We start from the raw sequence: 12,728 nt of genomic DNA on the forward strand, positions 1-12,728 counted from the left end.
TTCAAGTTAATACAGTTTGGAGTTGGAATATACACATTAAAAATGATGATATGGTCAAAATACTCACTTGCCTAATAATTGTGCACACAGTGTATGTATATATATATATATATATATATATATATATATATATATATATATATACACCAAATATATTGGCACTCTGGACTATGATTAAAATAGTCACAAATGCAACCAAAAATAGGCTTTGGTGATTATTTCTACTTGGTTCACCACTGGTGATTGAAATCATTGAAACTTCTACACTAATCATATTGTAACTGATTTTTTTTTTTTTCCATTTTTGAGCAGATGTGCTATTAACGAAAGTGTAGGTAAAGCTTGTTTGTACCTGATATGTCCATGCTGGAGACATAAATTTTCCTAACTCTGCGACAAGGCTGACATGGAGGCTGTGTATCCCAAATGGCGAATTTCAAGGAGAGGCTGGTTATGCTCATGCCAAAATGATGAATGAAGGTCTGAATATGCAAGAGGCCATCATAATGAGGACATGAAAAATGTTAGATGAAAAGCATTAGAATCAAATTGACCCATCATATAAGTCCACTGTTATGAAGATATCTGTGCCCTGTGAAATTAAGTGTCCCTTCTGATTTCCTGCAAGCACACTAAGATACGAGGTGTGGCAGAAAAGTAATGAGACTGGCAACACTGCAAGCGATCTGGCAATGCTGCGCTGTTGTTCTTGATAGAGCACGTGTATCAGTACCCTCCCATAGCTCAGTGCGAGTTTCAACTCCTTCCGTTAACTACGTGATTTTTGTGACTGCTATTAGCGAAGTTGTGTTTTTGGTTGTGCGTCACGCAAAATGGAACAGCAGAATTTGGAGCAACGTTGTGCCATTAAACGGCAAGTGTGATGTTTGAAAAGTTAAAACAGGCCTATGGGGAACATTCTTTATCCCGAGCTCAAGTTTTTCGCTGGCACAAATCATTTTTGGAAGGCAGAAAACATGTTGAAGATGAACACCATTCAGGGAGGACTTCAACTTCGAAAACCAATGAAAACATCGAACGTGTGAACACTCTTGTGAGATCAGACCGTCGTTTAACATTAAGAATGTTGAGTGAACAATTAAATTTGAACAGATTTACCGTTCATCAAATTTTGACTGAACATTTGCACATGCGGTGCGGTGTGTAGCTGCCCAAGGGAACTACTTTGAAGGGGATAACATTGATGTTTAAACAAAAATAAAAACTTTGGTAAATAAAAAATCAGTCTCATTACTTTTCTGCCACACCTGTATGTCCAGTTTTCATGCATCTTTGCAAGCCGTTTCTCTTTTGATTTAATGCATGCTGAATGCAAAATGCCAGTCTGTCCATCAGTAAACATGCATGTGCAGTAGCCTGCCCACTGTTTCATCAAGCACAATTTCATGTAGTCTCTGTTCTGAGGTCGCAGGTGTATTACATATTACTGTCTTTTTACGAGGGTGTTCCATGATTGATGGCAGACAGTAAATTTTGTTCAAATAGTATCAAAAACTGGTACTTATCAGCTATTTCTTCAGTCGTTTTGGCATGCACACTATATGTTCTGTTACCAATAAATTCTTCATTGGGAGCTCATCAACAAGGAAACATGGAAAAACAGCTGTAGTGAAATATTAATAATAGTAATAATTATAATAATTAATTCATTGCTTGACACCCAATAACTCTGTACAAAAGTTTAAAAGACAAATTGTTAAAATAAATGAACTAATCAACTTTCACGCCATACCTGGAGCCTTGCTCTTAAACATTTACTCAGGTAGTTTTTTCGGGGATTGGGGGTGGTGGTGTTTGGGGATAAAAACATTTCCACAGGAAAGGCCTAGTTGTGGAACTCAGATTTCACCCCAGCCATGTGTGTGATTAAAACCATGTGAATGAAATAGTTTTAAGTTCAATCAAAAAATGCCTTGCCTGTCATGACCACCCCTTTAAATTGGGGGAGTATCTTGTTTTAATAGATTGTATCATTATCCTATAAATCTCTTTTTCTTGTATATTACATGCACAGTTGATCATGGCAGATTAAAACTGATCAAATGTTTTTAAAAAACTTACAAAAAGCATTCGGTGGTAATCTGCTGTGGCCCCTTGCATAATGAATACTGGCCAGTTAAAATGGTGCACTGTATCTTTAATAAGCCTATCAGGCAGCTTCTGTAGCATGTTCATTTTTGCTGTGGCCCTCCATCTCTTCCACCTTGCCCCTGTAAGCTGCTCACAAAATGAACACTGTATAGCTAAAATTGTTGCAAATGTATTTTAAAAGATTTCTATTTAAATTTCATATTTAATGTGCCTCTCCATTCCATCCACTGGAAAGGACACACATTTCCACAGCTGAGCCATTGTTGTTGAAATGTTCTTCTGTTTACAAAATAAACACTGGACAGCTAGAATTCAGCTTTACCTCAGTTTTTATATAATATTCCACATCTTGTTGAGATTACACTTGTTCTGCCTATTTCAACTACTCAATGTGAGTGTGTCTTTTCAACACAGAGCAGAATAAAATAAAAAGTATGAAATTCACTCAGTGTCTCAATCTTGGAGGATTTTGTCAGGATCAACATAGAAGGTCCATCACTTGAGCAATTTGATCATGAGCCCTGTGCCAGATGCTGGCTCATTTCAAACATAAGTAAAAGAAGACCAAATTACACTGGATGGCCCTCTGGCACTGCCATTCTAATGGTCAGTGACACAGATTCAGAGCCTGATTAAAATACTAGTTGTTAAAGATTATACATAGTTTGAATGTTATAATGACATTCAGTTACCCAAATCATAAAGAAGGACACAAAATCATGAGGGAAGGATGCACTGTACAAGAGAAGGAAAAGAATTAGGTATGTGTACATGGAGGTTAGAAAGGTAAGAGTTTTAAAGATTAATATTATACATATCTTATTATTTGGCACCTAAATCAAAACAATTGGTTTTGGCTATAAGTAAACTTTCATGCTGACCTTATTGTGTCCTCAAAAACACTGTGCATCTTTATAATCAACAAGTCCTGGATTATTAAAACCGATGCTACACTAAATGATTCTTAGTTGGAAGGGATGTGAAACTGCAGTTGCTGGGTCCTCACTGGAGAATATACAATTATGCAACTAGAAATTGCAGGGTATGTCAAGTTAAGCAACTACATGACAACATTCCAGCACAGATTCACATTTTCAAAGAAGCTAGTTTTCATCTTTTTTGACAGCCAATATCATGCTGCCTGATGGAGCTGGTGTCCATAAGAAGGGCTTACAGATATAGCGAGTTCAGCTGCAATCTCTACCACTTTTTTCCTTTTTTATTGTGGTACATGGAACACCATCAGAGGGAGGAGTTTCTGTTTTGTTTGTGAAGTCCAAAATACCAACATTCCTTATACCTCATCCCTGCATTATATGCATTGTACTTTAAATAGGGCACTCATTGGGTCTCAGCTCTCATGCACATATAGCCTGCCCTGATGACTTAAGTGTGAGTGAATGGCAGACTGGTTGGACTGAGTGGATGAGTATGTTCAGCTACTTGAGCGAAATCTGCAACTAAAAATCATTGGATAAATTGTGCACTATGACATTGTCTTAAGGAGCTAAAAATGAGAATGAGAAGAAGAGAGCATTCAAATCTGGTGATAAAGAGGCTCTGCAACTACATCAAAGCAGATGCTTGTGGACAGGCAATGTCAAATTCAGGAGTTGAAAGCACCTGAAAAGCTTTTTACATTGACCTGCTCCACAGATAATTCTAACAATGTAATAAACAAGATTTGTCAGACATTAAAGAGTAACATACAGGGTGAGACTTCCAGCAACAGGCTGAAGTCAATTTTGCAGCAGTTTGTACCCAGAGAGAATATCACAAGCTGGAAAGAATGATGAGAGACACTATAGTAGTTCAAGACAAGGAAAGTATTAGGGGAGAAGGGGACTCTGTAGGAAAGAACAGATGAAGAGAAACTTTGAGACAGTGTGCCAGAAGACGGTGGCCTTGAGGAAGTCCCAGAAAATGTGCAGGAAACTATCAAAGGAGTTACAGGAGGAACAAGAACATGAAAAATCATCAAAGAAACCCATAGCAAAGTTTCTCTGGGGAGCTAAATGTAAGCAGTGTATAAGTTTCAATTAGCTATGTTCTTAGATACAGAAGTAATAATCATAGTCATGTCCCAATCAAAAAGAGTTAAGGAGAGATGATTGCAGTTCCAAATCATCTTGACTTTTTGCAGCTCTGCATATAATACAGATTAGGCATTTTTTAAGATAATAAAAGATGACAGAAGATGACAAACTAACATAGTTAGATTTAAGAAAAGACCTAATTTGGAGATAAAAGAAAAGAAGGTATGCTATAGAGAACTCAGTGATTGGAATGATCAGAACCCGAGTCAGTATGGTTGACATATTATTTACATCATTTGTGTAAAATCATTGAAACTTACTGTGGTAAAGTATTAGTTCCAGAAAATGGAAACAGTCTTGACAAGGAATCTTAAAATGTTTTCTTTGTTGTCCTTGACATTACATAGTGCCATAAGGACACTGGTTTACTAGTCCTGATGAAATGCCTTAGAAAAATATGTTAATTGTCCAAACTAATGTGTTCCTCAATAAATAATTATTTGCTTCTATGTCTATCACACTGTGACCAATATTTGAGATAGTAAATTTTGATATTTTTTTTTATTCAGTACATTTTCAATCCATTATTGGTAATTCATTTTTTACATATGTATCATGATGATTTCATATGATGACATTTATTACTTGCACAAGTTTGAAGTGAAAAGGTCAATTTATTTTTTAATTTATCTTTCCAATCTTAAAAAATAATACAATGTACATCACTCTTATGACATTATGGGAAAAGTACTTCAAACTATTACCATTATTTGTTTCTCTGGAGGCAGTAAGGTTTCTTTAAATACCACTGAGTGTTACCTCTTTCAGAACTGAAAGAAAATTAGATTAAAAATTCAGTCAAATCACTTGAAATTGTACCCTTCATAGATTGTAAGCGTAATGGGCATTATCTTATATTGTTTTTTTTTTTTTGTTTTTTGTTTTACAGTTTTCCCCTTTTCAAAGAAGTGTCCTTGCTTCATGTTCTTATGACTTCACAGTAAGGTATGATGCTTTTCTGGTAGATACAGTAGTTTCCAAAAATAGTACTTTTACAAGATGCACTGAAATGGCAAAATTATATTGTATTATTTTATCTTACCATTATTTTCAAATTTTAAACATTGAATTTACAGGTGGTAATATCTAATATAGTTATAAATAATGCTTACTTTGCCATGTTTTTTTTGCAAAAGGTAAAATGTGTAACATTTTGCTCCCAGTTGCAAATTTTAAAATTTAAAGCTCATGTGCAATTTTGACTGCTGTAGTTGTGAAAAACAAAGGCTATCAGGAAGGGGCAAATATTTTTTCACAGCACTGTATCTACATTGTCCTAACCTGCTAGGGGCTGTTAACATTGGAGGTCTGACTAGGTAAAATATGTATGAGTTAATTATAACCAAATGCTAATTTAAAGGCAGGTTGCATGATATATTGCCATATTAAGTAATATAGACAATTAGAAAGTTGTGTGCCATTGTATGTCCGCTGTATCAGTCAAATGATGTTCTCTTCTACCAGCTCAGAAAACTCAAAATATGAGGCTTCTCCTAATCCTAACTCTTCAAAACAGGTCTACTGATTAAAAATAAGCCTTGCTGAAAACTGAAGAAGCAGCCATTTCTTCCTGTGTGGGCCCATAAAAGAGTAAAATTTTTAGATGCAAAGAACCAAGAAATGAGAGAGGAGAACTGTGAAAACATCTGCCCCCCAGTATAAAAAAATTAAGTTCCTTTGTAATTGAAAAACTATTTACAATAGTCTGAATTAGCATAAGACACCCTTATGATTTACTTCATGATAAAGAAGTATATAATAAACCAGAATAGTTGCATCCAAATATTTGAAATGTTATAATGTGTGCTTTAATTTAAATTTTTGAAGTTTAAATATTCTCTACTGTAATAGAAAATTTTCCTCCTCTGATAGAGGTCCATAGAGGGCTAGATCCCCAGTAAATGACTGAAAAATCATCATCATATTTGTTATCACTGACCTTGAAATAGTCTAAAATGCTATCCCACATGTATGTTTGAAATTTGTCATTTTTAAACTTACGGGAGTGGCTTTTAAAGGGTGAAGACCACCAGTAAAGAATTTAAAATAGTACTGTATATTTATGATCAGCAACCTCAAAATAGCATAAAACAATGCCCCAAATGCCTATATTACCAATCCCCATTTTTCTAAGTTTTGTGAAAAGGAGTGACTGACACCCTTTGCATTCCATGAGGAACTGTCCTTGGGGTTGCTTGATGTATCATGCATAACATCACGTCCTTCTGATCATTTTTGCCATAGACACCTATTTACTCTTTATCATAAAGGTGTAATTTCCTGTGCAAAATATGGTCCAAAAATGGACTAAAAATTAGGGTTTTTCAGGTTTAGAGGGAGAAAAAGCTCAATGTATTGCATAACTGGACATTAAGATGTGTGGAAAGGTATGTCATATGTGAGGGCTTCCTCGTAAGTGATTTCAAAGCGTTCATAAGTAATTCTTGTAAACACAAAAGAAAATACTTAAAACAAGAGCAGAGTACAAAATAACTTCTAAAAGGTTTGCATAAAAATGCAAATCAAAACTAAAGAAAACCAGTCCACAATGTACAAGCTTACTCTAAAGAATAAAAATTGGTTAAAAACCTATGAAATTCAACAAGAACTTATAATAGTAATTCATAAATGCCGCTACACGATTTTAACGATGTTGAAATGAGGTATTACAGTGCTTAATGGTTTATAAAGGCCTTGGGGCAGTCCCCCATCTGCTCTGTCAATAGGTCCCTGTCTCATTAGGTTCAATATAAAAACAACAAGGCATGTGAGGCATAATTAACGTAATACAATAATACTAAATGTTTAAATCAGGTTTATTTTTTATGTTTTAGTAACATTTTCCAGTAGTTGTGTGTAACAAAGTTGTAGAAAAAACTAGTTATTTTTAGGAAGTGTTGTAAATAAATATACCAGTATCTTGTGGGAGTATTCAGTCCCCTAAAGCCATTACCATTCTCTGTATTTTTAAAGATACATACAGACATTTCTCAAGTAAGTATTTTTGTTAAGCTTTCTAACAGTTCAGTGTTAATGCCAAAGTGAATAATTTGTAAAAAGTATATTTCAAGAAAATAAATTCTGGAAAATAATGCTGCTTGGAGGGTATTCAAAGTATTACAGCTCCAAAGGCTTAAAGTAGCAAAGTGCTCCCAAACAAGGCACAATTGCCTCAACTGTAACGTGGACCTAACTGAATAAAGGTCACATTTTCCGCATATAAAAATCGCACTCCAACCGGTGTAGGAGTCATTAGCCAGGCTGTAAACCTACTGCAAAAATGGAGAATAAAGAGCAGGCCACAGAAGTGATACAAGAAGCAAAGTGATATACATGTTTAAGTTGGAATAGGGATACACAAATCAAAGTGCTTAGATGCCCCAGTTAGTAGTTCTATCATTAATAAGTGAACTTATCACAGCATATAGCTGCTGTGTAAAGAAGGCTGTCCATCAACACTCGGCACCCATGCAAGATGTAGACTGGTAAGGGAAGCCAGCCATCACTTTGAAGGAACTACTGAAATCAGATGCCAAAACTGGTTCATATAGCTAGAGTTCACACAGAGCTGTCCACAATGATAGCCTGATTGGGAGGGTGGCAAGAAAGAGCCATTATTCAGGACAATGCCACAATGCATTAGTGGGACTCAGATAGGCTGTGGGAAACTGTTTTATTGTCCGAGGAAACAAATGTAGAGAGTTTTGGCCAAAATTTAAAATATTATGTATGGACTTATACTGAACACTGCCTCAGCCTCAAGAAACACCATCTCAGCAGTGAAGTATGGTGGTGCAACATAAATGCTTTGGGGACACTTTTCATCTGCAGAAAATGGAAATCTTGTTAAGACTGAAGGAAGAATGGGTGGAACCAAATACAAGGAAATATAGAAAAAGAAGCTGTTCCAATAAACTAATGCTTGAGAGAAGGTTTACCTTACAACAAGACAACAATCAATTCAGTTCAGTGCTGTGACAAGTTCTATAGTAAAGTAGGAATACAAACTTTGAAAATAACTAATTACATAGAGATTTCACATTAGACAAATTTCCTTAAACAGATGCGAAAATAAAGTAGTTTGAAACTAATTAATATAAATGGAACCTAACAATATCCATCCATCTATCCATTATCCAACCCACAATATCCTAACTTCAGGGTCATGGGGGTCTGCTGGAGCCAATCCCAGCCAACACCAGGCGCAAGGCAGGAAACAAACCCCGGGCAGGGCACCAACCCACTGCAGGCCGCACACACACACCCACACGCCAAGCACACACTAGGGACAATTTAGAATCGCCAATGCACCTAACCTGCATGTCTTTGGACTGTGGGAGGAAACCCACGCAGACACGGGGAGAACGTGCAAACTCCACACAGCGAGGACCCGGGAAGCGAACCCGGGTCTCCTAACTACGAGGCAGCAGCACTACCACTGCGCCACCGTGCCGCCCAACCTAACAATACCTGTCCATTAATTAATTGTTGAACTGAGGTCAGTTGACAATGGAGAACAGGAAAATAAAACTCTAGTCAGTAGCATCCCTGAGAAAAATTAACCTCTGGAGAGTCCAAGTGAGATACTGTCACAGTCCTGGATACTTCGGCCAACTTGGTCAGTGTAAAGTTTGTGTTGAAGCATCTAATATGACAATAGAATATTTCTATCCATATATCCAAGGTTCCCAGAAATTTAGATGTCTTTTACATTGACAGTAAAACTCCTGACCCGATCCATATTGAAAATCTGTGGCGCTCTTTAAACCAACCAACCTCATGGATCTGATGAAAATCTGCCAAGAAGAATGAGAGAAAATTGCTTTTGAGCAGAGTGCAAAGCTGTGTCAGACCTACCCTCCAAAATATTTAAGGCTGTTATTGCGGCAAAATGTGTAGATATTGATGTGTGGAATTTTAAATACTTAAAGCTGATTTATGCTTTGAGAAAGAAAAAAATTAAAACATTATTAGCTTGCATTCCTTTATGAGGAAATGCTGACCTCTGATACTGTCAGAAGACCCTGTGAAGAATGTAAGATCTTTATGGACTATAGAGGAAAGGCTGACCTCTGATACTATCAGAAGACCCTGTGAAGAATGTAAGATCTTTATGGACTATAAGAATGTTTAAATTGATTCTAAGCTTGTATAATTAGAAGGGTGTATTCCTTAGGAATGCAAATGGCTGTTTGTTTCATGTTTTAGGACATTCCAGTATGTCATAAATTAAGATTTAACCTTAAGCTATGTATAACCTCAGAATGAACTGCTAGGGGTTTTTTCTTTTCTAGGATATAAAAGAGAGAACGGGTTTACTTTAGATATTCTGCTAAAACCCAAATCAGTTGATAGAGTTGGGAAGAGGTAGTCTCACATTCTCTCTACCCACCAAGAATTAAGAATAAAGAAATTATTTTTTTTAATTTGGTTTAAATTCTTCCGTTGTTTTCTGACTTCAGCGCTCACAGTTTCTGCGTTGAGCTTATGCCGTTGAAAGCAGTTTATACTTCTATGTTGTATTGCACTGCAGGCATATGCCTGAATGCTAGTGGGCTGTGTTTGTAGAATGCAATTAAAATGAATGATCTGCATAGAGTATAATACTCTATACATAGATGCCAACCTGTCCAATCAGACTCGTAGGAGTCTGTGAAGGATCCACATCAGTGTGACACTTACAGGAGGTACACTTTAGGCTATGCTGTAGCTATATTGTAGGCAGAAGTATAAATCTGTTATATTTTATATGTACACTTTTGACAAAGTATTTACTTTGGCTTTAAAAATAAACCATTAGAACACTTAGGTTGTCAATACAAATACTTATTGGAGGAATTTGTTTACGTATCTTTTCAAATCCAGGCAGTGGTGATGACTGTCAAAGAGAAACTGAATACTTTTGCAAGGCACTGTATCGTGAAAAGCTCTGTTGCTTATGTAAGCTCCATTAAATGTTTAGCATTCATTTTGTAGGTTGCTACAATGAATCAGTGCACACAACATTGAAGAACTTTTTTTTTTCTAGAGTGTTTTTCTGCTGCAAAATTTGTTTGTCCTAGTCATTTGCAAAAATTGGAAAATGTTCTGTCAACCTAAAGGTTCTAGAGATGAATTTGTTAGATACAGTAACTATTCAGTTGAGAGTAAAGTACACTTTACATTGATCTTTCTAGTTGACAAAGCATATAAAAACATCTGCTCACTGAATGCTCTGAATAAATAGATTTGCATACAAGTTAAAGCCTGATTTGTTATTATTCTTATATATACATACACAGCTTTCTTTTTATTATGTTTCATTTTCAAAGTGAGCAGGCAAGCAGGCATTCATTGGTATTTGCCGCTTTTTGAGCAGAATTGAGAAGAGAAAAAGAAAATGAAATAACTCTGAACTTAGCAGTTGAAATGACCTCAGTTACTGTAGCTATTATTTAAACAAATGGCTCAAGTAAGTCTGTTCAATTTAGTCATACCACATGCTCCTTACCTTGCTTAGATAAAGCTTAAGGGAAGGCATAATTACAACATGTTAGCATATTATTGACTGGTTCTGGGATCCTTTTGTGGTATAGAATCAATATTGAGTACTTAAAATATTAAAAAAATGCACACATGGCCTTTCTTGTTTGCTTGTTGCATTAATTTTTAGTGCCTGAGTTTCATCTCTATTTACGCAACATTTCTTAAATCTCTCTCAGTCTGAACTCATTCATTTGAAGTCCTTCTTAAAAAAACACAGTTGGGGTCATTTTGGCACCAGACCTGCACAGACTTTGCTCATGTTTATTAGATCATGAAGAGTGAATTTAACTTAATGAATAACTTATCGCCATAGTGTCTTCTATTTCACAAACCATTACTATTTGGTTCTCCATTAGAATTTAATCCACGGAGCTAAAAGGTCAGCCAGACCTTGAGTCACCTTCAAGAGTCCATCTGCAGCCCATCTCTTGACTGTGATGTATGAAGAGGACTGGTCCTTGGCCCTTGTGTATGTTGACTATACAGGAATTAATCTTTTAAGGCCTATTGTTCTGAAGAATTTGAAATTTAGCGATAGCACAGCACCTGGTTTTGCATTTTTATCCATCCTTGTTGACCTGGTTTTAAAACAAGAAACATACAGTCAGTCATTATCCAACCTGCTATATCCTATCACAGGGTCACGGGGTGGGGGGGGTCTGTTGGAGCCAATCGCAGCCAGCACAGGGCGCAAGGCAGGAACAAATCCCAGTGTAAACCACAAATACTAGAAACTTATAAGTCACATACAGTATTTTAGCACACAGGAGGTAAGCAAATGTCAGAATAATACAATACATGTTTCAGATTCTGGCTCAGACCCAAAGGTTTTCCTTCAGGTACTCCTGTTTTCTTTAGAGAATTCCAAAGTCTTACATTTTAGGTTAATAAGTGACAGTTTTAAGTCTCCAATATGAGCACGAGTGTGGATATGCATTGGTGGGTCCTGTGATAGACTGGTGCCTTGTACACACCTGGTTCTTGCCATGTACCCAATCCCACTGGTATAGACTGTCCCATTGTGTCACTGAATTGAACCAAGAAGGTTTCAAAATATTTGTGCATGTTTATATACTGTATTTGACTGGCTCACTCACTCTTCAACAAAAGCACTATTTTCCCATTAAGTTAAAAGCTGAAATTTGCTAGGATGGTACAATACATCCAGGCCAATAGGTTATTCACTAAGAAATGACATTTCAATATTTCAGGGTAATAAAAAAACTAAAAACCCCAAAATCTCAAAAATACATTGACAGATTTGATTGAAATTAAGTGACATTATAAAAAAAAAATATTTCTTGATATTTGTCTATAATTAACCTGTAACAAATGGGGTATTCTTAGACAGACCATCAGTTCTATTGTATGGGGAAATGGAGTATGCAGTTCATACAAATGATTACTGGAAGCAGAACAGCAAAGTGGTACTGTACAGGCTGACGAATTAGAGCTGGTGGAGAGTGAAAAAGGGCAGCTGCCCTGCACCGGAAAAAAGAGAGGAGGTGGTGAGCTGCATGGCAAAACTGAAAGAAGATATGTTTAGGAAGTGGCCTCTTTGGGTATATGCAATATTTCCTATTTGGGGGTTTGGAGTGATGTGGGGCAACTTGGTGGTAAAATTCATGCAATATTGTGGTGAAAAGGTGGCCCCTTTGAGGCCAGACTACGATGTACCACAACTCCTGTTTGCGTAACACAAACAGAAAATTGCCTGTTCCTCCAAAACTTTTGTACACAATTACAAATCAAAGCATTACAGTCAAATCTGACTGAAGCTACCACTTTTACAGGATTTGATACAGGGTGAAATTATATTTATACCCAAAATTCCTATTATTCTTACTAATTGCCTATTTGAATTCAAAAGAATACAGTTTACTGTAAAATAAAGTTTTGCAGTGACCATGAACAAACAACAACTCACTACGAAAAGCAAGAACTGATCTATGGCAGGAATGTTTTAATCAAGTGCAACTGCACATAGCATGTTCA

General features: G+C 36.3%; 1 protein-coding gene across 1 annotated transcript in view; it reads left to right on the forward strand.

Annotated features, from left to right (window-relative positions):
* pex7 (peroxisomal biogenesis factor 7) overlaps positions 1–12,728 on the forward strand; it is a 206,850-nt gene that overhangs the window by 100,421 nt on the left and 93,701 nt on the right. Inside the window, exon 8 of the mRNA XM_039747436.1 lies at positions 5,098–5,153. Coding sequence (XP_039603370.1) covers positions 5,098–5,153 — 56 coding nt within the window. The remainder of the gene's footprint in view (positions 1–5,097; positions 5,154–12,728) is intronic.

This window comes from Polypterus senegalus, chromosome 3 (assembly GCF_016835505.1).
Source record: "Polypterus senegalus isolate Bchr_013 chromosome 3, ASM1683550v1, whole genome shotgun sequence".
Taxonomy (NCBI): Eukaryota; Metazoa; Chordata; class Cladistia; order Polypteriformes; family Polypteridae; genus Polypterus; species Polypterus senegalus.